Genomic DNA, 26947 nt, shown 5'->3' on the forward strand with positions numbered 1-26947 from the left:
CTTATCGATAATATAAAATTTAATCTCCGTCCATATATACACACATGATGTTCAAGCCTATCTTTATAATTACGTATACACTCCTAATCAATACCCATAAAACACCTTTTTCAAATTCTACAATCCTTTATTAAGACAACTTCCGGGCACTATTCTTAAGAAAACACTCACTAACTTTCCCAATTAACTAAGTCATGCACAATACTTCACTTAAACAATTCCCCACCTACAAACCTAGATAAACCATCACACAACCACTTTCACAAACACAACACGAAATGCTTCAAATAACCATGACATCTATCAAAAGCCTAGCCTCAAGCTTACTCCACACTTGCCACCTTAGCTAAAAGGAACATGCCACAATTTTACTCTCTCCTATCGTCACCACTGTTCATCCATATTCCCTCGACAAATAAAAAGTTATGAAAGGGTAGAATATGAAGGGATCTTGTGTATGACTTGGTATGGTTATTGAGGTCGGAGAACTAGGGCATCAAATGCATAAATTCAACCAGAATCAAGATTAAAAATTAAGGACACCCAGGACATAAATTGAATCTTACTGGTCGCTAAGGGTGTTGCCGGAGGACTGAACATGAATATATAATAAAATTTAAGCACATGCATTATGAACCGAGCAACTTGAGTTTAGAGTTTATAGCTTATGGAATGTCGATTTCGCCCACTAGAAAAATTGGGACTCTATATTTCGATAGTTAGGAGAATACCTGATTTCCCATGATATGCATGAACATGTATTATGATCGGGGAAATGAAATATAAGGCATGAGAAAATATCAAAGTCATTGAAAAGGCTGGGGTAAAATAGGATCAACACTACTCCTTCTCACCACCAACTTGCAACCCACCAATACACCTACCTGAATCCCATAATCTTAACTTAGTTAATTTCTTTTTCTTCTACCTCCCACTTAGACTTAAGCCAACACTCTGAGTCAACGAATCACCATACAAACTCTAGTCCATGGCATTCGCTTTACTCCAGGTTCCTCGGATATACCCATACGCAAGATTCATAACTTAACCCGCATAACTGCACCCGCGAGCGCAAAACCCAATCTTAACATAACTCCCAAATACCCACCAACTTAGACAACTTCAAAAGTTATCATACAATAATTCATGAACTCCGCAGCTTAGATTCTAGCACTTACCATGGATACATCAAACCTTCGCTAAACCATGCTAACTTCTTCATGCTTTACTAACATCACATTTTAAGCTAACACCCTCGTCAACCTCTAATGCCCAAGTTAACTCACAATTACATCGTATACCACATTTCATCGTTCATACTTACCCGATCAAGGATAACACTAACCGCTTAACATTAAATAACTTAAAAAAAAATCCCTATAACACCTTGAGCATACTACTACCTCAACACACAATATCACACTTTATCACAAATAAACAGACTTAAGCTCCCGTACATACGGTTCAAACCTACTAAATCTCCTCCCTATCGCTGACGTTGTAGCAATTCAATCATTAAATTTATTTTTCTCATCACCCACTATACAAACTTAACAATTCACCCTGACTACGATTAATAATAATCTCAACAACCATTTCCATCTATCAAACACCCCAAACATACTAGTCCACCAAACCCTCATAATGACAATAATCATCCACAATTTCATGGCCTATACCATAATAATGTATTAACACCGCCTTCCACCATGTTTCCAGCCCCTCGGTTCCAACCAATGCAAGAACAACAGAGTAAACAGCCAGCTACTAGTGAATCAAAATAGGTCTAACACGGCTTCACTAGACTTTGGTTTTGTATTTTGAAAACGGAAATAAATATCAAAACAATTATGCTAGTGAATCGAAATAAGCCCCACACGGCTTCACTAGACTTCAAGTTTTCATCAAAAGATGGTCAGAAAATATTTTCAAGAAATAAAAATCTGGTACACCATAATCAAGGATCCGAGAATATGTGTCTCGCTTTACCTCAACTGAACGACTCAAGAGGGATGGGGGTACATCTTGAAAGCTATGGAACCTTTGCTAGTAAGACCAAGAATATAATCAAGAGAGGAAGTTGGAACTAGTTAATCACCCTGTCTCAACATTAGTATATGGATAAGGAAAATATGAAATCACATCATGAATTCTAGGGAGAAATCTAAAAACACTTCCGACATAGGCTTAATACACAACCTTCAAGAACGTACATATGACACCTCAATTTTTCGGAACTCAAGAACACTAATGAAATCATTTTTTTTCTAGCTCACTTACAAGCCCGTAATATTAGAGGAGGTTATCTATGAAAGCACCATCTATAAGGACTTACGCTTGACTATATCCGGTATTTTAGAACAAGGCAAAATGGCCTAATTTATGCAAGATATGAACCCGTATGAATTTCTTAAGTAACCTTTCCACAGCACGATCTACGACTTGAAAGAAAGGGAATATTTTCCTAAATGCCTCGTAGCCTCTCGAAGAAAAGTACAGACGTCTCCGTACCGGTCCGCAAGACTCTACTAGACACAACTTCATAGACACCCTAGGACACTTGAACTCTGTGCTCTGATACCAAGCTTGTAGCGCCCGAAAATCAGATCCCGAGATATTACATGATGCTTAAGGTCACAAGTGACCCTAAGCTAACCCTTCATCTGGCTTAACCCAAAGCAACTGAATAAAATACATAAAATAGAAGGAATAATACGGAAATAATCCATAACTTAGTCTGACCAACATGAAAGTAAATTTACACGGTCATAATTCTGCTCATATATATACAAATCTGAAACTGAATACACTAACTACTAGAGACTGTTTATGAAGCCTCTACTAGCATTGACCAAAGATAGCCGGGTCATGACTCCCAACTACCCCTACTCAATACGACTGAATACAGAAAATACAATACATCTCAAATCTGAACAACTCAAGTCCCTGAATCAAAAAGACTAATCACCTGCCGATCAAGAGCTGCGACCCAGCTGAACATGATATGTGCGCTACAGCTTGTTCCTACATTTTGGTAAGAATATAGCCCATGGAAATATGTGGGTCAACACTTTGAAATGTACTAAGTATGTGGGGGTACATGCAACAATATAAATAGTATAATCAATTTCATGAAAACATGCATACGGATAATGATGACTCACTTGGCTTGAGTTATATCAAATCATACTTTTCGTAATTTCATAATAAACAGTTCATATGATAAAATCTCGTAATCCATGTAAATCATTATAAATCATAAATTATGATAAATCATCCTAAATCATCATAAATTATCGTATCATCAAAAATCATTATAGGTAATTATAAATCATCATAAATGACCATAAAACATCATAAACATCTCAACTCTTTGACTCAAATCTCGGAGTGACTCGGTAATTCAAGAAACTTAATCTTATGGACACGGGAGTTTCCTATAACCGACAACCCCACGTGAGCTACGTGGAATACCAACGTTTGAAACCCCCATTGGCGGGAGCATCATACTCTTTTCCAGGGAGTACGACCTTAAAACTGCAATAATCACAATCGGGTTCTCTGACCAATAATATCATCATCAAACAACCCTAGAGTGGCACATAGGTTTGGGGAAATACCAAACTTCCCTCTCGGTGCTAAGTACTACTCCCCAACAAGCTCAGAACGCGTTAGGAAATCCACCACAACATCACAAGGGTCTATCATAAAGACCAAATCAAATCTCTTTCTCATTTATCAAGTCATATCAATTTGTGGATCCCTAACTCAACACATTTTAGCTCTAAACATTTTAATCTTCCTCAACAGCAACAAGGTATCAATGCATTGAACCATAACCGACTCGATATTTGGACAAGGATATGAAGACTCAATACGTAATATTTTCAACAATTTAACTCATCAAAACCATCTGAAAAATACCAAGACTCATTGGAACTTCGATATCAATATACCCAATAACTCAAATCGTCATAAGGAAGCTCAAAATTTGACACATGGCTCAAAAACACTTGGAATTACCAATAATTCATTCTTGAACTTAAAAAGTGGATACATGTTCAAAATATATCAATTCTTGATAGAAACACCAAGAATCCCAATATTAAATCTCAATTCATAGAACGAATATAGTCAAATACTCATGTGATTCAAAACTTACAATTTAAATCTTTATAAGTTCATAATCGAATTATTTAGACATAATTCAACTTACAGAACCATATGAATCCATTAAATAATCATAATTGACAAGCTTGAACAATTTACATATATACATAATTAAAATCTCATGGTAGGATATCTTGGAAATAAATTCATTTGCCAAACTCATAATAATCCATAATAAAAATTAAAGATACGGGCACAAGAACGGAAGAATTATTCTTGTTCAAAGCCCCACATACCTAAAAGTCTAAGTAAAGTGTCCATTTTACAAATAGAAATAAATACAAGAGTCCACAAGATTATTTCGCCGCTTTTATATATTAATTAAAAAAGAAGTACAATTTTATTTGAAGACGACTTTTTTTTTCTTTTTAAAGGGCAAAAGAAAATCACATCAACTGAGTATACAATTTGACAATGTAATTATATTATCAAGTCTCATCCAAATTTTGAACAGCCAAAATCGAAATATCCTTAGGGATAGAGGGGTTGGTAGTAGCATCAACAATCAATTAAATTTTATATTAGTTTTAAATTTATTTTAGAGTTTATTGTATATATACATATAATAATTCACTTTTAAGTGTTATGTTTCGTTTTATAAAAATCAATTTAATTAAATATTTGAAGAGAATAAATTATATTAATTTTATATTTTAAATTTTAAATTTAAATATTTAAAAATCACACATTAAATATTATAAATTACAATCCTACTTAAGTGTATATAATATGGATGGTCAAAATTTACTCAGTTTTGATTGTCCAAAATAAAAAAGTGACAAATAAAATAGAAAAGTGCCAAATAAAAATGTCAAAAAATTAATACTTATTCAATTTTAGCTTCACATTTGAATTTTCCATGACGTAGTCCTCTTGATTTAAAGAGGCGTGTAGCAGTAGGTAGACGATCCGCCTTTGCCCAACTACCAAATGTTATGTTCAATTGTACACCAGTATTACATAACTCCCATATATATTACATTACCACGACACAACAGTCTTTCTCGCTTCTCAAATTAGCAAATTAGCAAATAAGCAGACGAAATGGACGAATCAATTCTGCAATCAGTTCTCCTACTAGCACTTGTATCTTTCACCATGTATGTCACCTTTCACTTTTACAACAACCAACGTCGCCGTCGGCCTTTATTCACCCCACCGTCTCCGCCGGCGCTCCCTGTAATCGGTCACCTTCATCTCCTAACCGACATGCCCCACCACACCTTCACCCAACTCGCTCATAAACTCGGCCCGATCATCCACCTTCAACTTGGCCAAGTCCCGACTGTAATCATCTCCTCCCCTCAACTCGCCGAACTCATACTCAAAACCCATGACCACATCTTCGCTAGCCGCCCACAACTCATTGCAGCTCAATACCTCTCCTTCGGTTGCTCTGATATTACTTTTTCCCCTTACGGCCCTTACTGGCGCCAAGCTAGAAAAATCTGCGTCACTGAGTTGTTGAGTTCGAAGCGAGTTAACTCATTCCAGATTATAAGAAATGAGGAAACTAACCGTATGTTACGAATGATCTCCACTCATTCTCACTCCGAGGCGGGTGAACTCGACATGAGTCAGGTTTTCTTCGCTCTCGCGAATGATATTTTGTGCAGGGTGGCGTTCGGGAAGAGATTTATTGATCATGAGTTGAAAGAGAAGAAGGATTTGGTGAGTGTGTTGACGGAGACACAAGCTCTGTTAGCGGGGTTTTGTTTGGGGGATTTTTTCCCCGATTGGGAATGGGTTAACTCAGTGAGTGGTATGAAGAGGAGATTGATGAAGAACTTGAAAGATTTAAGAGCGGTGTGCGAGGAGATTATACAAGAGCATGTAGAAAGGAAGGGTGAAAATAGCGATGCTTCATCAGACTTAGTTGACGTATTGCTGAGAGTTCAGAAAAGAGATGATCTCCAAGTGCCCATCACTGACGACAACCTTAAAGCTCTTATTCTGGTATTTATTATGTACTTATTCTTTTGAGTTCATTTAAATTCAATTTGATTAAACTTTTAGAAGCTACACCAATCCAACTAAACTAAATAAATATTCTAATTAAATTTTAAATACTTTCATACTCCTGATTTTTGACTTATTTTGATATTTTTTAGCTTAAAATAAGTAATTAAAAATACATTTTTACTTTTTCAAACACTATCAAAATTAAAAAATATTTAAAAGTCAAAAACACCTTGAAATAAGCCAATTCAAATACCTAAGTAATAATTTACCTCATATCGTAGTGGTGAGAAAATACTGCTTAAATAACTGGTTAACTTTATTTACTTAGTGCCTGTTTGAGATTGCTTATTTCCCAAAGGAAAGCACTTATTTTGAGAAAATTTTTTCTTTTTTAAAAGATGGGTGTATGTTAAACTTGTAAAAGTGCTTTTAAATCGAAGCAGAAATAGTTTTTTTGCTTCTGAAAAAAAACTAAAAATTTCAGCTTTTCAAAAAAAAAAATAGAAGCAAAAAATTACTTTTTTCATAACTAAAATATCGCTATCACTTTCTCTCTCTCTTACACACTAATATATATATATATATATATATATATATATATATATATATATATATATCTTATAAGTATGATTAAAGTTTGATTTTAATATTCTATACTTCATATTTACATCGTAATTTTTTATTTTATTTATGATTTATATATTATTATTTTATTTTCACTCATTTTCATTAAATAAATTTTAAAAAATCATTGACGATGATCCGAAGAATATATAATTTTTTATTTTTTATTATTAATGATAACAAATGACAGATGAATCACGTTACAAGAATAAATGATATTTGACAATACTTATAAATTTTTTCTCGAATATTTATTTTTAAATAAATAATTCATAAAAAATGACATATGTGTTACCATGTAGTTTACATCTATGAAGAAGGAGATGAGTCTTCTAGTATACTTTCAGAAATACAAGACAGATCTTCTATTATTATGGAGATATTGCATAATAAAATTAGGGCTGAAATCATTGAGAATTTTGTGATGTATGAAGGACTAATTACTTTTGTCGTTAATTTTTTCATAAATAATAATTTAATTTATGAAATAATTTTTATATTTATTTTTATTTAATATTTTAAAGTGATATTTAAATTATTTAAGTAATATATCATTATTAATATTTTTAATGTATTTATGTATATAAATATTGATTGAAAATTTTAGAGCACGTGCTTTTTAATTAAATAAAAATAAAATCTTAATTAAAAATATCATAATAGATATTTAAAATAAATTTTCTCTATAAATTAATTTTGTTAGTAAAAATCTATTGATACATGTCCTTTTTGATCATTTGTCTCAAAAAACATTTCTTGAAAAAGATTATCCAAACACAATCTGTTTATCAAAAGTACTTTTCAAATTAATTTACCAAACACAAATTGCTTTTTTCAAAAGCACTTTTCTGAAAAGGTATTTTATAAAAGTGCTTGTTAAATAAACAATTTTGTAATAGCAATCCCAAATGGTCTCTTAATCTAGATCTACTTGTACTAATTGTAATGAGGTGTTTGGGAAATCTCAAATCTCTCTCAAAAAAAAGAACTTGATTCATATCATGATTTTACATTTTTTAATCTAAAAATTGATTTATAAGTTTATATTTTATATAAATAAATTTAGTCATTTTATATTTTGTCAAAAAACTCACGCTAAGCCTAAATTACCATGTGAAGAATCATATTAATGAATAAGTAATTACTACTTAGGCAGTTAGATTTTTATAAAATCATATATATTGAAAAATTTGTAATCATAAACATTTACTTATAAAATAAAGATGAACATATGCAATTTATGAATGAAATGTCTTAGCACATTACTATAACTTATTTATTAACTATTTGAATTGCTCATTGATAATATTATAGAAGAACTGGAAAAAAATTTAATAATTTTTATAAGTTGTGGGATTTTGATTCTTATGAGAACACATACAACTTAGGACTAGTTTGCCAATAGACTTTTCAAGTATTATTCGAAAATAAACTTCGCAATAATGTTCGGTCATATAATTTGCGCTTATTTAATAAATAGTTTTAACGAATAATTTAAATTTTCATATATTAGAAAAGATTAGTATTTGAATCATTTCATTATTTGAAAATTTTTAAAAAATTAAATTTTACCTCACACTTTTATATTTTTATAAAAATATCTTACTATTTATTAACCCCAAGTAATATTTATCTACCAACAAACTCATTAATAAACTTTATTAGTTGATTTAGGTATGTAACAATATTGTTGCATAACACTTCGTAAAAGTAATGTAAATAAAAAATTAAATACTTTTTTGTGAGTTGAGAAAACTTTAGTAGTTCTTGCACTGACATGTGAAATTATTTATAAGTACTAGGTTAAAACTTCTAATATATGAGTTTAATTTTTCACATGGAATATCTTCATTATAAAATAATAATACAAAGTTACGGATAATTTTAATAATTTTTAGAGCTTATGAGCATAAATCATATTTCTTAAAAAGGTAAATATTTTTAAAAATAATTATAACCAAACACATAAAAAACTTTATTTAAATCTTGATAAAAAATACCTTGTCAAGAATATTTCAAAAATTATGACCGAATGCTAAATTAAAAAATTTAAATTATATATTTTAATAAAAATTTAATTTTGTATTATGATATAAAATCATTATTTTATGTCACACGGTCATACGGGCCTTAAATAAAGGTGAGAATCAGCAAGCATCTTATAGCCTAACATGTTTGACTTCCGCGAGGGTGGGACATAAATAAGACTCTTGCAAAGAAGTTTCGTGAATTGGGCATATTAAAAGTTTACTCTTTCCATCAGTTGACGGATAAACCCACATGCTTTTCATTAATTTTACCGGTCACCATTACATTTTGTAATTTTTGAATGTCTTAATGCAGTGGCTCTCGCGTCACTTTTGCACCAGAAGTCATCCATATTTTCTTAATTCAAAGGGAAAAAAATATTGCTGTTATTTGTCAAAATCTTGACTAAACTAAACTGTCTGGATTTCAAAATGACAGGCAAAATTTGCAATTTCACAAGAAAAGTCAGTCATAAATCCCGACTAAAACCAAAATTTGGCCACAAGTCTTGACAGATAGTCATAATTTGTTGTGTAGAAAATTTATCAACATACTTTTGCTTCGAAATCAGTTAAACTACAAATTACTCAAGATTTAATATATATAACTTTCTAATATCAATCCTAATAAATTTTAACGGTTAAATTTAGCCTAAATCTTAAAAAATTAGTAGATTCATTTTATCTTCTTTAAGTTTTATTTTTTAAAGTTAGCAATTTTTTATTTATTTATTTATTTATCATACATGGAGTTTCCACCTCTTTTGCTCACTTGGAATTTCAAACTCACAACTTTAGAGTTGGAAGTGGGGAGCGCTTATCACTTGAGCAACTTCCTCTTCTCACCTCAACGAAAATCGAAGAACGTGGTTCTTCAATGTTCTACCAACTAACTCAAATCATTGAATATTTGATAATGTTAGCTCAATGGAACATTACATATTTGTTGAAACACAGGAATTACACACCACCAAGGGATCAGGTCCCCAACAGACAAAATATTACAACACACGCAAATACAGAACAAATAAACTGTAAAGTTAAAAATATAATGATTTAACGTGGAAAACAACTTATTCAAAGGAGGAAAAACCACGGCTTGCCCTCATAAGCACTCAAACTCCACTAAAATCAAAACTCATCCTAATTATAGACTCAATTGAACTTAACTCTAAGTTCCTCTAATTTATAATAACTATATTACAAACACCTCTTGACAGCTCTGTCAATTTCACTCTTCAATATTGGTTAACTCTAACTCTTGCAAACTCAGATAACTCTAAAATAATAAAATTTATTTTATATTTGAGTAAATCGATTACAAAACAAAACTTGACTCAAGAACACCTAAACCCTAAATACAAAAGATTTAGAACTTGAGCTTAAAGATTTTTCGCTGCCACTATGAGATTCTTCAATATGCAAAAACTGCGAAGGAAAAAGCATCCTTAAGTATTTATAGTAGTGTAGAATTGAGGATAGAATTTTGATTGGACCAGGTGTAAAATCAGGTACGCTGCACATCTACACAGTTTGTTGCACTAGCAAACAAAACAATGCAGAATGTGATAGTTGTACCAGAACAAAGTATGCAAGGGACCTGGTCCTCCAAAATCATTCTGTGATCATCAAAACATAAGACAACAATTTTCTCTCTTTTTGATGATGACAAATCATGTTCTCAAGGTATCAAAATTCATTCATATTTAGAGCAAGAAATTGTCTCTACACCAGCATTCCCCCAATCAGTGGCATCCCTTCACTCTCTCTTATCACATATATCTTAACTGTATCAGTGTGTGTTCCCCCCATCGATATTCCCTCTGTCATCAGCACTGCTGCACATCATATTACTCATGGTACCTGGTCTCTACCATAGTGAATCTATTTTCCTCCTTTTGACATCATAAAAAAGTAAGAACAGGAAACCAAGATAGTAAATCGAAACAAATTGGTTAACTCATGGCCACTGGAGCAACACTAACATGAATGAACGACTATAAAAAATGAGAGACAATTGATAGACACAAATTAAGATTTCATTCATTAAATATAGCAAGTACCATACAATGCAATGAAAAATAACTTAAAATTCTTGATCCTAAAAAGCAACAGAAAGCAAGAAAGGGAAACTGAAACAGGTTCAAAAGGGAGACTAAGTAGCCATTTGGCCATGAAAATTATTTTTTAAATCAGAGTTGGAGTTAGAGTTGAAGATGAAGTTGGAGTTGGAGTTGTATTTGGCCATGTCTTTTTGAAATTTTTTTTAGACTTTTGAAAAATCTTTTTTAAATATGATTTTATGCCCTTAACTTTTAAAAATTATCAAAATCACTCAACTACTAATTTACCTACTACCATACAACCAAATGTTGAGAATATAATTTATATGTCTTCAATTGATAAAATAATTAACAACAAACTAATTATTATGATTGTTATTCTTCTAAAATTTGAATAAAAATATCAAAGCACAAGCTAAATAAGTTTATATAACCATAATTGATTGAATAGAGTAAATATATTTTGATAAATATGATTGATGGATATAAATATATTTTATATATTCTTAAATTTGTTGATAAAAATTCTTAATTACTTTCACTTGAATTAATTATTTTATTGAATTTGGTGTTTTTTTAAAAAAATTACGGCTGAATTATTTCTGAATAGATTAGTGCTAATTTTTTGCTTTTTCTTTATTGATGATATTGATTTTCCTTGAATATTATTGTATCGTAAATATGGATCGTTACGTTTTGTTTGATATGCGACTTTATTGACCACTTTTTAATAATTTTTTAAAATCATAATAGCCATTATATGACATATACAGAAAATTAAAATGGCAAGAAAAAAATTAAATTTCTCACTTTTAAATAACATAATGTACTAGACCTTATATTTCTATAATATAGTTCATTCAAAACAAAGTTGATACATTTCTGTCATAGATTGCCATTTATTTTTTTTACTTCACGTTAGTAAATTTTGGTTAAAAAAAAAAGAGATTAGAATATCTGTAACAATTAAAAATGATGTTGTACCATAGAAAATAAAAAATAATTTTTTTCTTGGTGGTTGGTTGTAGTTATAAGAGGTGTTTGTGTAAAAATTTAAAGATGGAGTTATATGTAATAATAATGAAAGTTGGAAATGGGAGTGAAAAATTGTGAAAACAACAAAAAGTTGTTTTCACTTTTTGGAATCCAATTACGGAATAATTTTCTGAATTTTCATGACCAAACACCACAATTTTCGAAAAAGTGAAAAAAGTAAAAAAAAAATCGAAAAAAGAGAAAATTTTTTATGGCCAAACGGGCCCTAAACAAAAGGAAGAGGCTTAGGTAGATGAAGGTTTTGGGGAAAGGGACTTGAGAAGCATTTGCATCCTAGCGCTCTATGCACATGAGAGTTCAACAACTACTTAGTTAGGTCCTTTACTTATGCATTCAATCCTTGAACCTCTTCTGGAAGTGCTGAGACCTTTTTCTTAAGTTATGCATTTTCTACTCTAAGTGCTTCAACAACACATAGTCCATCAGAGGAAAGTTGTTGGTTCTTCATCTTCAAATGTAGAATCTCTGCACCCTTAACAGCCAAACAAATCCTCACTTCCTCCTTCTCTTTCCTCATGTTTTCTTGAACAAACCTGGGACATGGTCCCGACTTTCTCTTTTACACATTTATTTTCAATCAATGTTATCAGACTGAACATTTGTTTTACTGTTCTAGGAGTTCCCTTTTCATCGACAACCCTAAAATGTTCATAAACTCTGTTAAGGAAGTATCCATAAGATATACCATATCTTTTCTCCTTCTTATGGATAACCTTATGCATATGTTCAATCATGAAAGCAAGTAAGCTGATTAATTCAAATTTACTGCGGAATTCGATCACATAAAGATCCACAGTATAAGCAATAGTCCTCTCCTCTAACCTAGGCAAGATAACCTTATTGATAAATTCAAAGACCAACTGAAACTTACCTTTGAGAAATTTCTTTCTCACTCCTGCAACAGAGGTTCCCCATACTTTAGAAGCATCCACCACAAATTCACAACATAACCCAAATTAGGGCCTAGTCGTGTCGGGTGCCTTAAGCCCAATCGAGATCGGAGACCATCCCCAGTACCCAATCATAACTACCCTACACCTTATGTCGGATGAGTTTCAAATCATATAACATAACAAGATGGAACAATCATAAATCAAATACATTCAAACGACGTTCTCCCCAATACCAATACTGATGCCAAGGTTGACACCAATACCGACACCGCCTATACCAACCTAAAGTAGTCTCACAAAGCCTCTAACTAAAATCAAGACAACATTCAGTCGGAACATGCCCCCGACCAGAGCTAAAAACCAAAGTATAAGAAATAACAAAAGTATGTAGAGAAGACCATAATGTGAAATGGAGCCTTCCGGAGTGTGAAAGCTCATCACTTCAATCCAACATAAAGCTGCCCCAAATTCAAGTCACTGAGCAGGAGTAGTAGTATAGCCGGTTCTTGTATCGCATGGGGATACAACGCCCGAAGATGGTTAGCGTGATGAATGCTAGCATGTACTCAGGAATAAGAATAAAATAATACTAACATTTAAAACCATGTTCAAGCTTGCTTATATGTATATATATATATATATATATTCCATGACGGAAAAGGAAATTGGGTTTAGCATGTATTTGAAACTTTAACCTAAGTTTGTGTAGCTTTACCGTCATAATCCACCCACGAGCTATATGGGTCCATTATTACCCCTTAACTGGCCCCAGTACGTGTAGCCACACAAACCAAAGATATCACAGGTGCTGAGGATTCCCGTGTACCCTTTGCCCTCTATGATATATATATATATATATATATATATATATATATATATATATATATATATATATATATACACACAAATGTAAACTTAGGGGATTCCCGTGTTCCTCACAAGTATAAGGTCACTATGAGCAACCCTCATGTTAGCAAATATTAGTTTCCAGTATCCGTCCATCGGACTCATACCTTCATGGTAAGCTATTAGAACCCACCATTATTGCCTAATTAAAACCATTAGCACATAACCAACCAACCAATTCCATGAGTTATTAACCAAGGCTTTATAAAGTGGTATCACTATACCGACTATAACTTGCAAGCAATGTATTGGCCAATCAATTGGGGATTTCCATGTACCCCACATAATTACCAATTAAACCAAAACCATGGCCACTAAGGCCTTACCAAATTATTTAAAACCATTTAAACCATTTTAGGTTTCATTACCATATTATGCAATGCAATAGTTTCAATAAAAGTCAAACTATGTGGCAAAACCATTCTCGTAGGCATTTTAACAAATATGTTGAGGGCATATAGTTTCCAAAACCAAAACTAAGTACAAATTTACCATTCCCATGCAACCACATGTTCAAACCACCATTATAACATGAAAGCCCATAAATAAAACATGGGAAAACAATATCCAACCATTTACAACCAAAACCCCTAACATATAATTCAAAACCAAACAATACCCACAATTAAATCATGAAAACCCTTCATTAAAATATGAATTTAGTTGAACTAATAATGATGGAGGAGTAACATACCTTAGACACCAAAGAAGACGGAGAGAAACCACCCTTGAAAGCTCTAATTGACCACCTTAAAGAAAACCCTAGACTTTCTTGAACCAAGAGCCTTGAGAGAGAATTGAGAGTGTTTTTAGTCTTTTCAATTGAGAATCCTAGGGTAAATGAAGTCCCAAGAATGTTTTAAGTCATGGGGTCAAAAGAGGTTAAGAGGGGAATGTCCAGAATACCCTAACTTAAAGTATAAAAATCACCGTAGGAGGGTATGACTCCCCCTTAACTTGTACACATAAAATATGACTGGTACCCACCACTCGTTCCCTAGACAGAATGTTGGACATCACACACTGTCCACCATACGACTCCCCTTTCCTAAATTATACCCATAACATATGAGTAATACCCATAGATCATATACAAGAATAAATCAAGGGGTTGGACATTGTCCAACATACGAGTTGGACTATACCACTCGGACCATCTCTATACGATTTGTATGGAGTCTAGTTGTACCTTGGATAGTAACTAACCAAAACCACACTAAGAAGCATACAACCAAGACCCCTAAACTGTACCTACATCATACGTCAAGTACCCACAAGTCATATGATCTCCAGAAGCTCAAACTTAAGAAATTTTCTAAGAGTCAAAAGCCAAGGTGTTTCAATTCAATTGAGAGTTGTTGTTTTAAAATAGTTCTCACACCAATAATGGGAACATCTAGATTTTTCCCATAACTTCTTCATCCTATTTTAGTTTCTTTCCTTGGACTAATGTAGAAAAACTTTGTCCATCATTTGAAAATTTCATTGTATAGTAAAATTGCCTTATCTCTCCTTCAAAGACAGAGGAAATTGGTTCCTCTAGGAGGTGTAACCATCCCTGATGCCTTACATACTTAACTGACCCCACCCTACCAGGTTTCTAAAAAATTCAAGAGTCAAAGACTCTTCTAGTAAACATCTTCTGAGTTCTTAGAATCTCATTTCTTTCTTCTCTAGTCACATTATTCTCTACTCCCTCCACCTTTCTTCTTTTAGAACCACTACCAGATTCAACTTCTATCACTTTCTCTTCTTGGGACCAGGGCCTACAGTTGCTTTTTTCTTCTTCACAGCTGTGTTTTTGTTTCATACCAGTTGGACTCCTTGATTTGATTGGGGAGGTCCTGGCTATCCTTTTATCCTACACTTCTTTCCTCCTTTCTTTTATTGTAGCTGCAACATCAGGATCTATTTTCTCATCACTCTCTTCAACATCAACCACTTCTACATTTTCTTCTTTCTCAATCACAGTTCTTTTTTTCAATCTTCTGCTTTTGACAGTTGCTGACTTATTGGCTCTCATAGTATCTCCCATAAACTTTCTCTCAGCACCCTTTGTTGAGTACGTCCTGGTAATCTTTACAGATGTATCAATCATTTTCTTCTTACCCTTATTACTTCTTTGTTTCTGCATTGACCATCTCAGAGGCAAGTCATCCTTATCAATCTCCTCTTTCTCATTAGGAGGTAGAGTAAAAGACCCAATAACCTCACTAGCCTTAGGATCTGTACCTCATATTTTATCACCGAAAACTTGTTCTTCTAGACCAAAGAACTCTCCCTAGGGTCATTTGAAAGAAAAATAAAGTTCTCAGCAACCCAATATTCTCCAAACAACTCACTATCGGATGGATTTGACTTTTTCACAGGAAACTCTTCATCAAAGAGTTGGGCAATGATGGGATTGGAGTAAGACGGGGTGGGAGAACTAGGTTCGTTTAGGGCTTTGAAGTGATCAGGTTTTTCTAGGACTTTTGATACGGAGGGGTTTTGAGGGAACTAAACTTCTATGGGTAACCTAAAAGCTTCACTTTGGTCAACCATTATACTAGAGTCAGATGGGGGTTCCACTGTTTTTGGGATTTCTTCCATGGTTGATTTATCCATGAATGTTTATGAGGAATATACGTAAGCCATAGGTATTTCAAGGAAGGGTATAAGAGGCGGAATAGACTCAGTATCTTTAAGGGGTTTTGAAGGAGTTTCCTTATCAGTCATGGACACTGTTTGGAAAGAGGACACAAAGGAAGGATTTTTGGACAGGGTTAAAGAAGTTTGAATAGATTCAAATTATTTAATGGGGCTTGAAGTCGAGGTTTCGTTAGCCATTTGTGAATTTTGGAAGATTTATTTTTAGCCTAGGACAATAGATTTCGAACAAACTTGTCTTTGACAAAGAAGAGTTTGAAAGCTAATTTTGAAAAATAAGTAGAAAAGAGGATTTGATTTTGTATTTAAGGGAACAAAAGTTTGCAACGTTTGAGATTTTAAGGGAATGGGACATATCTGGTCCCAATAGGTACAACTCTTCACTTTTTTGGGGATTTAACAGTTTTTTGACAGAGAAAGAAAAAGATACGACTTTTCCAGACAGAAATTTATGTGATTTTAAAATACACATAAATGGTACTAGCCTGTGGGATGAGACCTGGTCTCTCCCTTGATTGAGTGAATCTTTTATTTAGTGTTTGTCTCATCTATTCTTTTTTAAAGTGGCTCACTATGCATATATACCTGCAAATGATTGGTACCAAATTAGACCAAAAAGCACATACTTCATTAAGGATACCTGTCTCCTAATCATAACTAATAAATAGAGGAAATTGATCCACCAAGTAGGTTAATTTATCTTGATCAAACCCAATTTCAGTTTATTCTTCACAAATTGCTCCTTGTGAAGAGCATTAGTAAAGATATCAACTACCTAATCTTCAATCTTATAGAATTTCATGCAAATGGCCTCTTTATCAACTTTGTCTCTCAGAAAATGATGCCTTACATCAATATGCTTTGTTCTTTTTATGCTGCCCTAGATTTTTAGCCATGTTTAGAACACTAGTATTGTCACACATTAGAGGAATAGTATAAAAAACAATCACAAAGTCCTTTAGCTGCTGTTTGACCCATAAAAATTATGCACAACATAAAGCTGCAACCACATTTTCAGCTTTAGTAGTAGATAGTACAACTGAGTTTTAAGACTTTCTTTACATTTTTGGGCTCAATCTGTGATAAAAAAGCTGAGAAAACCATAAGATTCTTGGCTTGAGCCGTTGTTTGCATTCCAAATTCCAAACGAGAGGTCAAATTTTTAAAGGGTGAGAGGATTTGTGCTTCCAATTTATTCTTCTTAACTGTGGTCTGCTGGGACTAGGTCTCTGGGAATTTTGAGTCGGTTCTTCTTGGTGTTCTTCTTATAAATCAGGTTTTAGCAACTAGGGACTTGATTTACCATCACCTTTGTCATCTGTAACTGTATCGTTCTACTCTTGAACCTCTACTTCAACTATATCATCCCTTTAAATAGGAATTGGTTTTTCCATATCAGAATATTTACCTCCAACTGAATCTTTTAGCATTCTCGATTCATAAAAAACCACATGTACACTTTCTTCCATACACAGTACTTTTCTTGAAGACTCTGTATGCCTTACTTGTAGGGGAGTAGCCTACAAGTGTAACTTCATCACTTTTGGAATCAAATTTCCCAAGCTCATTCTTTTCATCGTTTAGAACAAAATATTTGCACCCAAAGGTTCTAAGTAGTCAAGTTTAGGATTTTTGTTGAAAACAATTTCATATGGTGTTTTGTTCAGGAGAGATCTGATCAGGCATCTATTGGTCACATAACAGGCAGTATTGATAACTTCAACCTAAAAATTTTTTGGAAGAGGCACTATCAATCAAGATGTTCCTGGCAATTTCTATGAGAGTCTTGTTTTGTTTTTCAACTATTTCATTTGTTGAGGAGTTCTAAGGCAGGAAAGTTGTGACTAATGCCATTTTCATCATAAAATTCTTCAACTTGGGAGTTTTTAAACTCAGTTCTATGATCAAATTCGACTCATGCAATTTTGCAGTTCAGCTTCATCTGAATTTGTTTAGCGAAGACCACCAGAACTTCATAAGTTCCATCCTTAGTTCTTAGGAACATTGTCCAAGTGAATCTGGAATAGTCATCCACAATAAAAAAACACATATCTTTTCTCACCTTTACTTTGAACTTTAACTTGTCTACATAGATCCATGTGCAACAATTCAAGGAGTTTAGAGGTGCTTCCCTACTTCTTCTGCTTAAAAGGAAGATCTGGTTTGTTTTTCTTTGAAACAAGCATCACAAATCTTTTTATCTAAAAACTGCAGCTTGGTAACACCACAGACCAGGTCCTTTGAGATTAATTTGTTCAGTAAAGAGGAACTTACATGTTCTAGCCTTCTATGCCATAAATCAGTATTTTCACTTTGAGAACTTAAGAAGATCAATTTATAATCAGCTACAGATTCTAGATCAACCATATACATGTTTTTGCACCTTTTAGCTTTGAGTATGACTTTCCCAAACTCCAAATTTGACACAGTTCATCCAGCAGATAGGACTTCACTTCATTTCCTTTACTATAAATTTGGGACATACTCGAATGACTGTATTTTAAACCATCTACATAATAAAAATTCTCAATAGCATGATTAAACATTTGTCTATCTTTCCAACATCATGAATATAGCCTTTCTTTCCATTTCCAAAAGAGACATCTTCGCCTTGAAGTGTCTTGAGTAGAAAAACTGTCAGCTCTACTAGTCATATGCTTAGAGCATCCACTATCCATGAACCAACTTTGACTACCTTCTCTTATTCCCACTTGCAGAGGTCATTTGTTAGATATGGGAACCCACTTGAGTCTGAGTTCCCCAAAGGAAGACAAAAGAGTTATCATATCTTTCTTGGTCCAACTAGGCGATTTACTCTTCTTAAAATTTGTCGAGGAATTAGATCCCTTGTGGAAAGACTGCTTCAGTTGAACATATCTAGTAGTGTTCATTCTAACTCTAAGTCATCCCTGGAATTTCTCCTTCAAGTGACTATCCCTGCCACAGTGAGTGCATAGAGGATTGTTCACTTTATTTTTAGCAACAAAAATATGCTTGCCCTGGGGCTTAGGATTGTGCGTGTTGTACTGATATCCAAGACCTCTACCATTATTGATCCCCTGGTTATATTATCAAGGATTTGTGAAGATGTGGTCTATTTTAGGGATTTATTAAGATCTTTTTTTAGATGGACCATGTCCCTTTCCAATTCCTCATTCTTACGAAGAGTAGTTATAAGAAGCTTTTGAGAATTTTTCAACTTTTCTTCAAGATTAATTTGAATATTTGAAGCTTTCTTTTTGCCCTTCCCATCAGATTCATCCATCTTTTTCAGTTGATCCATCAAATCTTTGTTTTTTGATTTTAGTTTTAAGGATTGATCTCCTACTTCAAACAATTGGATGGTTAAGGCTAGTTTTTCATGTTCTAGGTTTTCTACCTTATCTTCCAACAATTCTCTCTCAGCAGTAAGCTCACACACAGAATTAAGCAAGACATTTGCGAGTTTCTTTATCTTCTTAGGGGAATAATCATATTTGTTCTTCTTAATATAAAAAAGAGTTACCTCATTCTTTTCTTCACCATCTGATTTTTCCCTGAGAGCAAAAAGAGAGCTGTAAAAGATTTCACTATCTTTCGCAGCTAACATAGAAACATCTTCAATTTTTTTTGATGCATCATATTTAATTGAGGTATCTCCCCAGACAGCTAGAGCTTGCTTCACTGCATAATCAACAACAACCTTCCTTCTTGACTTCTTTAGGACCCGGTCCTTCCTTTTACCTTTATCTCCTCCTGATTTGAAGTACTTTTGATAATCCATTTTGTGTAAAAGATAATATTTGATAAAATGTCCAGGCTTCCCATATTTGTGGTAGACTTCAGCAGTGCCTCTTTTTCTGCTACTACTTTTTTTTTTTGAAATTAATCACTTTTCTTCATAGCTTTGGAAATTCTTTTGGCTAAGTGTGCAATATCAACATCTTCATCACTGAACTCAGACTTTGAGGCTTTTAAGGCTAATGACTTTTCTCTTTTATCCTTTTTCTTTTCTTGACTTTATTTCTTCAACCCATGGGTTTTCAGATTCCGAATTAATTCATCCATGGTAAGTGTCTTAAAATTTCTAGCCTCAGTGGTAGCATCAACTTTGCTCTCCCATGACTTAGGAAAAACTCTCAGAATTTTCTTTACTTGTTTGTGTAGAGGAATCGCTTCACCAAGGCAGTGCAACTCATTTGTAATTGAGGTAAATCTTGTATGCATCTCCTGAATGGTCTCACCTTCTTTCATAGAGAACGCCTTGTATTGATTGGTCAACATATCCACTTTTGATTCCTTCACATAAGTAGTTTTCTTCTGAGCTGTTCTCCGGAAGTCCCAGATCTCTTTGGCATTTTCACAAATAGAGATTCGATTGTATTCATCTAGTCCTATCCCACACACCAGTAACTTCTTAGTTTTGAAATTCTTTTCAATCTTTTTACGATCTTCATCATCATACTCTCTCCTGGCTTTCACAACCATTCTAGTTTGTCTCCTTCTTTGACTTCCCTTACTGGCACATGAGGACCATTAATTATGACATCCATTAGCTCACTATCCTCAGCTATGATAAAGTCATACATTATAGTTTTCCACCACCCATAGTATTTTCCATTAAAGCGGGGTGACCTTGTAGTAGATTGTCTTTCCTCAAGATTAGTTGGTGCAACAATGACCAAAAAATCACTCTAGGTGTTAACCTTTTAGAGTTTCCTCACTCTAATACCAATTATTGAAATGCAGGGATTACACACCACCAAGGGACCAGGTCCCCAACAATAAAATATTGCAACATACACAAATATAGAACAAATAAACTATAAAGTTAAAAACACAATGATTTAACATGGAAACCTCCATTCTCAAGGGAGGAAAAAACACAACTTGCCCTCACAAGCACTCAAACTCCACTATAATCAAAATTCACTTAATTACAGACTTGAACTTGACTCTAAGTATCTCTAATTTATAATAACTCTATTACAAACACCTCTTGACAGCTCTGTCAATTTTACTTTTCAATCTCGGTTAACTCTAACCCTTGCAAACTCAGATAACTCTACCTGAGAGACTCAACAGTAATTAAAAAACTTTACGCTTATATTTGAGTAAATCGATTACAAAACAAAACATGACTCAAGAACACCTAGACCCTAAGCACAAAAAAATTAGAAATTGAGCTGGAAAAAGCATCCTTAAATATTTATAGTAGTGTAGAATTGAGCATAGAATTTTGATTAGATCAGGTGTAAAATCAGATACGCAGCGCACCTGCACAATTTGTTGCAGTAGCGGATAAAACTGTGCAGAGATGTGAGAGCTGTACCAAAGAAATGTATGCAAGGAACCTGATCCTCCAAAATCATCTTGTCATCGTCAAATCACGAGACAACAATATTCAACTCCAACAATAAATGAGCAATGAGTCTTTAATTTTTTATAACACATGGAAGGGTAAGAAGAAGACGGAAGAGGAAGAGGAAGGGTGAGAAGATGAAGAATGAGGGGACAAGAACAAAGATAAATTTTGGCAGAATGCTAGTTTTGCTCACATTTTTAGTAGGACCACAAATTAAATACCAATCATGTTTCAAGCGAGCTTGCGTTGAGCATCTCATTCATCAACCAGAAGGAGCTTAGCTCAACTACTAGTACATTTTAGAGAGAAAGCACCAAATATTTTAGATTAAATTATGTAAAAGATAATCATAAATGATCATGTCAATAATACGTGAAGGCAAGCCACATATTATAACATATTGAATTGTACATCATAATTTAACAAATATACGCCGACGGTGTAAACACTTTTTACACGGTCACTGACTTTAACCGGCAATAGCTGGTAATTAATCTGTTCCCATCCCAATTTATCCGTTCTCATTTTTCTTTTTATGCTTTATTATTTTTTAAACACTCCCCTATTTCTATACTAATCAACTCTTACGTTTCTTTATAGTATCTCATATTCTCCGCCTTTTAATCTCTGCAATTGTTGCTCGGCTCATCTTTCCAACTTCGATCAGATTTTTCTAAATCTATTCATTTGTTTAATCTCTAAAGTGTACTATTTCAAGTGGGGGATTACTACAATATTGATATCTGAAAAAGATTATTTTAGATGTGTGACTTTAATCCTTCATATTCAAGTTATTTCTTTTTCGATCATTTTAGCGAAACAGACTTGTAATTTCAATTCCACACAAGTTTAGTCGTTTGAAGTCTAAAAATTTGCATGCAATTCTAATGACTATTAAAGAACATAAATTTCCCATGATCAACTTAGACCAGTGTAATATTTTCTCTAATGTAAAAAATTCATAACAATCTGTATGATGCTAACTAGAAGTGTGGAAGTATATTTTAATGGCTATCGAGCTAAAATTATTTTTGACCAATTTGAGTAGTGAGATCAAAGAACTTTTTTGCCTGATTATCGGAATAAAGAATCACTGCAGATGATATTCGTATGTTAGCTCTTTAAAATCTTAAACATAAGCTATTTAAAATCTTAAAACCAACAATGGGGATAACCAAAAAAATTCTCCACTACAAAATCTGGGGAAAAAAAATGAAGACTTTAGATGTATAATAGAGCTCGTGATTATTACGATGCTATACGGAGCTGATTGTTTACATGGTATTGAAAAAATAGAAATACATAAAATCAATTAATGATAATGCAAACGAAGATGACTCCGCTCTATATTTTTGGTCAACAGGATCTTTATATAGATAGAAGTAAATGTAGAGTCCAAGTTTCCTTTATTACTATTTTTTTTTATAATTTAAATATTAAAAAATAGAAATGCTTAGAACAAACCTGTAATAGGCTTCAAAGCTACCCGACCGTGTTAAAAAAGCTTACACCGTCGGTATATATTAGTTAAACTCCATCATAATGAGTGGAATTAGTTACCTTGAAATAATGCCATCCACCTTTTACTTATAAAATTATGCTGTAATGTAAAATTATTTACATAGTTGTTTAGATGTAAATTTATTTTTTATTTTGATAGACGGCATAGCACTACTTAGACAATTCTTACTACAACGTGAAGCTATGGATTAAAATTTGTATACATTAGTGTTCTACATATAGTAGTAGAAATGTTTGAACTTTATATAGCATTTTGGAGCACAAGACTCTTCTACTATTGATACAATTATACTTGACTCTATAGGATATGTTTGTCGCTGGAACAGATACATCAGCAGCTACACTGGAATGGACAATGACAGAGTTGGCTAGGCATCCAAGTGTTTTAGAAAAAGCACAAGATGAAGTTAGGGAGATTGCAGGTAATAAAGGAAAAGTAGAAGAATCTGATCTTCAACACCTTCACTACATGAAAGCAGTAATAAAGGAGACAATGCGACTACACCCCCCTGTCCCCCTTCTAGTACCTCGAGAATCCATGGAGAAATGCACAATCGCTGACTATGAAATACCTGCAAAAACTAGGATACTAATCAACACCTATGCCATTGGAATGGATCCAGAGTCATGGACCAATCCTCTGGACTACAATCCTGGAAGGTTTCTTGAGGAGGACGTTGATTTCAGGGGATCACAAGATTTCAGGTTCCTACCATTTGGAGGGGGGAGAAGAGGTTGCCCAGGTTACGCCCTTGGTTTAGCTACTATTGAGCTCTCATTAGCTCGTTTGTTGTATCACTTTGATTGGAAATTGCCTGCCGGAGTAGCAGCTCAAGATGTGGACTTGTCGGAGATTTTTGGATTGGCTACTAGGAAAAAAGTGGCTCTAAAGCTTGTTCCAACCATCAACATGCTCTATGTGTCCGAAGAAGAGGAGGATCTGCAGTCAGCTACTCTCTGATTTAAGACCTAAAAACATCCTTAATTTAAGACCTAAAATATTTCAATAGAATATAGTTATACTTTTATGTGTAAAAACTAATAAGTGTTTGAGAGAAAATGCTAGAGAAATAAAAGAATGTGCAACTTGATATAAATTATCTAATCAAAGGTAAAAGTATACGAAATGGAGAGTATTAAGATTTCTATATATTATCCATTTTTGGTAAGGGCTATTTATAGCCAAAACACAAAAATCAAGGACTTTTCAAAACGAAGGGGTGGGGGATTACATCATTAATTTTGGGCTTTGATAAGGTGACATCCATTTTGACACATGAATTCATGTGTTTTCACAACACTCTCCCTTGGATGTTCATGTAAAGAAAAACTTTCTGAATACGCATTTGAGTGCTGCCTCATTAAAAATTTTATCAGGAAAAATTCAGTGGGATAAAAACCTTGGTTAAGGAAAAAAAGAGTACAACGCATATTCTTACTCCCTCTGATGAACATCCCGATTCAGCTGGTTCAATCTTCACATCCCAATCTTGTATACCATCTTCTCAAAGGTTGAAGTTGGTAAAGATTTGGTGAACAAATCTGCTGGATTGTCCCTAAAGCAGATATGCTGCACATCAATATCATCATTCTCCTGGAGATCATGCGTGAAGAATAACACTGGTAAAATGTGCTTCGTTCTATCTCCCTTTATAAAGCTTTCTTTTAATTGAACTATGCATGTTGCACTGTTTTCAAATATGACTGTGGGTACCTTGATATCGAGCTTCAGGCCACATCTCTCTTTGATGAAATGTACCACTGATCTCAGTCATAAGCATTCTCTACTTGCTTCATGGATCGCTATTATCTCAGCATGATTAGAAGAAGTATCAACAATGGATTGCTTTGTCGATCGCCTTGATATTACAGTACCTTCGTATGTAAATACATAGCCTGTTTGAGATCGTGCTTTATGTGGGTCAGATAAATAACCTATATCTGCATGACCAACAAGATCTGGACTAGCTTTGTTAGTATAAAATAAACCGATATCAATAGTCCCTTTTAGGTACCTTAATATATGCTTAACTTCGATGCAGTGTCTCCGCGTAGGAGAAGAACTATACCTCGCTAGTAAATTAACAGAAAATGCTATATCTGGTCTTGTTGCATTAGGGAGGTACATAAGTGCACCAATAGCACTGAGATATAGTACTTCGGGATCAAGAATCTCTGTCCATGTAAAATCATTTCAAAACCTTCTGGGTCTAGGCAGTTTGAATGAAGACTCCGTCCACTAAATGTTCAATTTGCAGACCAAGATAAAATTTTGTCTTTCCTAGATCTTTTATTTTGACCTCTTTCTCTAGATATTCAATTGCCTTTTGGACCTCTTCTGGAGTCCCAATGAGATTTATATCATCCACATAAATAGCGAGTATAACAAATTCTGACGCCATTTTCTTAATGAAAATACAAGGACAAATGACATCATTTATGTATCCTTCGCTTTTCAAGTACTCACTTAGGCTATTATACCACATACGCCTTGATTGTTTTAGACCGTACAAAGATCTTTGTAATTTGATTGAATATAATTCCTGAGACTTTGAACTATATGCTTCAGGCATCTTTAATCCTTCTGGGATTTTCATGTAAATATCGTTATCAAGTGAACCATAAAGATAAGTTGTAACCACATCCATTAGATGAATTTCAAGATTTTCATGTACAGCTAGATCGATGAGGTATCGAAACTTTATTGCATCCATAATAGGTGAATATGTTTCTTCATAGTCGATACCGGGTCTTTGAGTAAATCCTTGTGCAACAAGGCGTGCCTTGTATCTTACAATTTCATTTTTCTCATTTCTTTTACGTATGAAGACCCATTTATAGTCGACTGGTTTTACACCATCTGAGGTTTGGACTACAGGTCCAAAAACCTCCCGTTTAGTAAGTGAGTTCAATTCCGATTGAATCGCCTCTTTCCATTTTGGCCAATCTTTTCTTCGTCGACATTCTTCGACAGATAAAGGTTCAAGGCCCTTATTTTTTTGCATAATATTTAGTGCGACATTATATGCAAAAAATTATCCACCGTAATTTTTGATTGATCTAAATTTACCTCATTACCAGTGAAACTTATTGAAAGTTCTTCATTCATATGAGTCTTGGGTTCACTAATTTCTTCAGGAATATCCGGATTAATCAGATTTTGAGTCTCTTCAAGAGAATCTTTTATAATATTATCTTTATCATTTTTGCACTTTTTTTTCTAGGATTCTTATCCCTTGAACCCAAAGGCCTACCACGCTTTAGGAGTGTTTGGGATTCAGAAGCTATTTCATTAGAAGATGGTTCTTTTGAAACTTCAATTCGGACAGGCACATTCGCTACAGGGATATGTGACTTAATTATCCTTTTCAAATCAGTAAATGCATCTGGCATTTGATTTGCCAATTTCTGTAAGTGAATGATCTTCTGGACCTCATTTTTACATATGGGGTTATGTGGATCAAAATGAGATAATGATGAAACTTTCCATGCAATTTCTCTTTTCAGTTCACATTTTTCTCCCCCTAATTTTGAAAATTTTGTTTCATCAAATCGACAATCTGCAAATCAAGCAGTAAATAAATCTCCCGTCAATAGTTCAAGATAGCGAATTATAGAGGGTGACTCGAACCCACCATATATTCTTAATCTTCGTTGAGGGCCCATCTTAGTGCGCTGTGGTGGTACAACTGGCACATATACAACACATCCAAAAATTCATAGATGGGCAAT

The 26947-nt window shown here is 33.6% G+C and overlaps 1 protein-coding gene across 1 annotated transcript; it reads left to right on the forward strand.

The window, feature by feature from the left end:
- Nucleotides 1-5036: 5036 nt before the first annotated feature.
- Nucleotides 5037-24365, forward strand: LOC124898987 (tryptamine 5-hydroxylase-like). Its single transcript, XM_047413335.1, has 2 exons — nucleotides 5037-6126; nucleotides 23520-24365. Exons 1-2 carry the CDS (start codon nucleotides 5215-5217, stop codon nucleotides 24174-24176), a joined length of 1569 nt encoding a protein of 522 aa, XP_047269291.1. The 5' UTR covers nucleotides 5037-5214; the 3' UTR covers nucleotides 24177-24365.
- The last annotated feature ends 2582 nt before the right edge of the window (nucleotides 24366-26947 follow it).

This window comes from Capsicum annuum, chromosome 5, assembly GCF_002878395.1.
Source record: "Capsicum annuum cultivar UCD-10X-F1 chromosome 5, UCD10Xv1.1, whole genome shotgun sequence".
NCBI classification, from domain to species: Eukaryota; Viridiplantae; Streptophyta; class Magnoliopsida; order Solanales; family Solanaceae; genus Capsicum; species Capsicum annuum.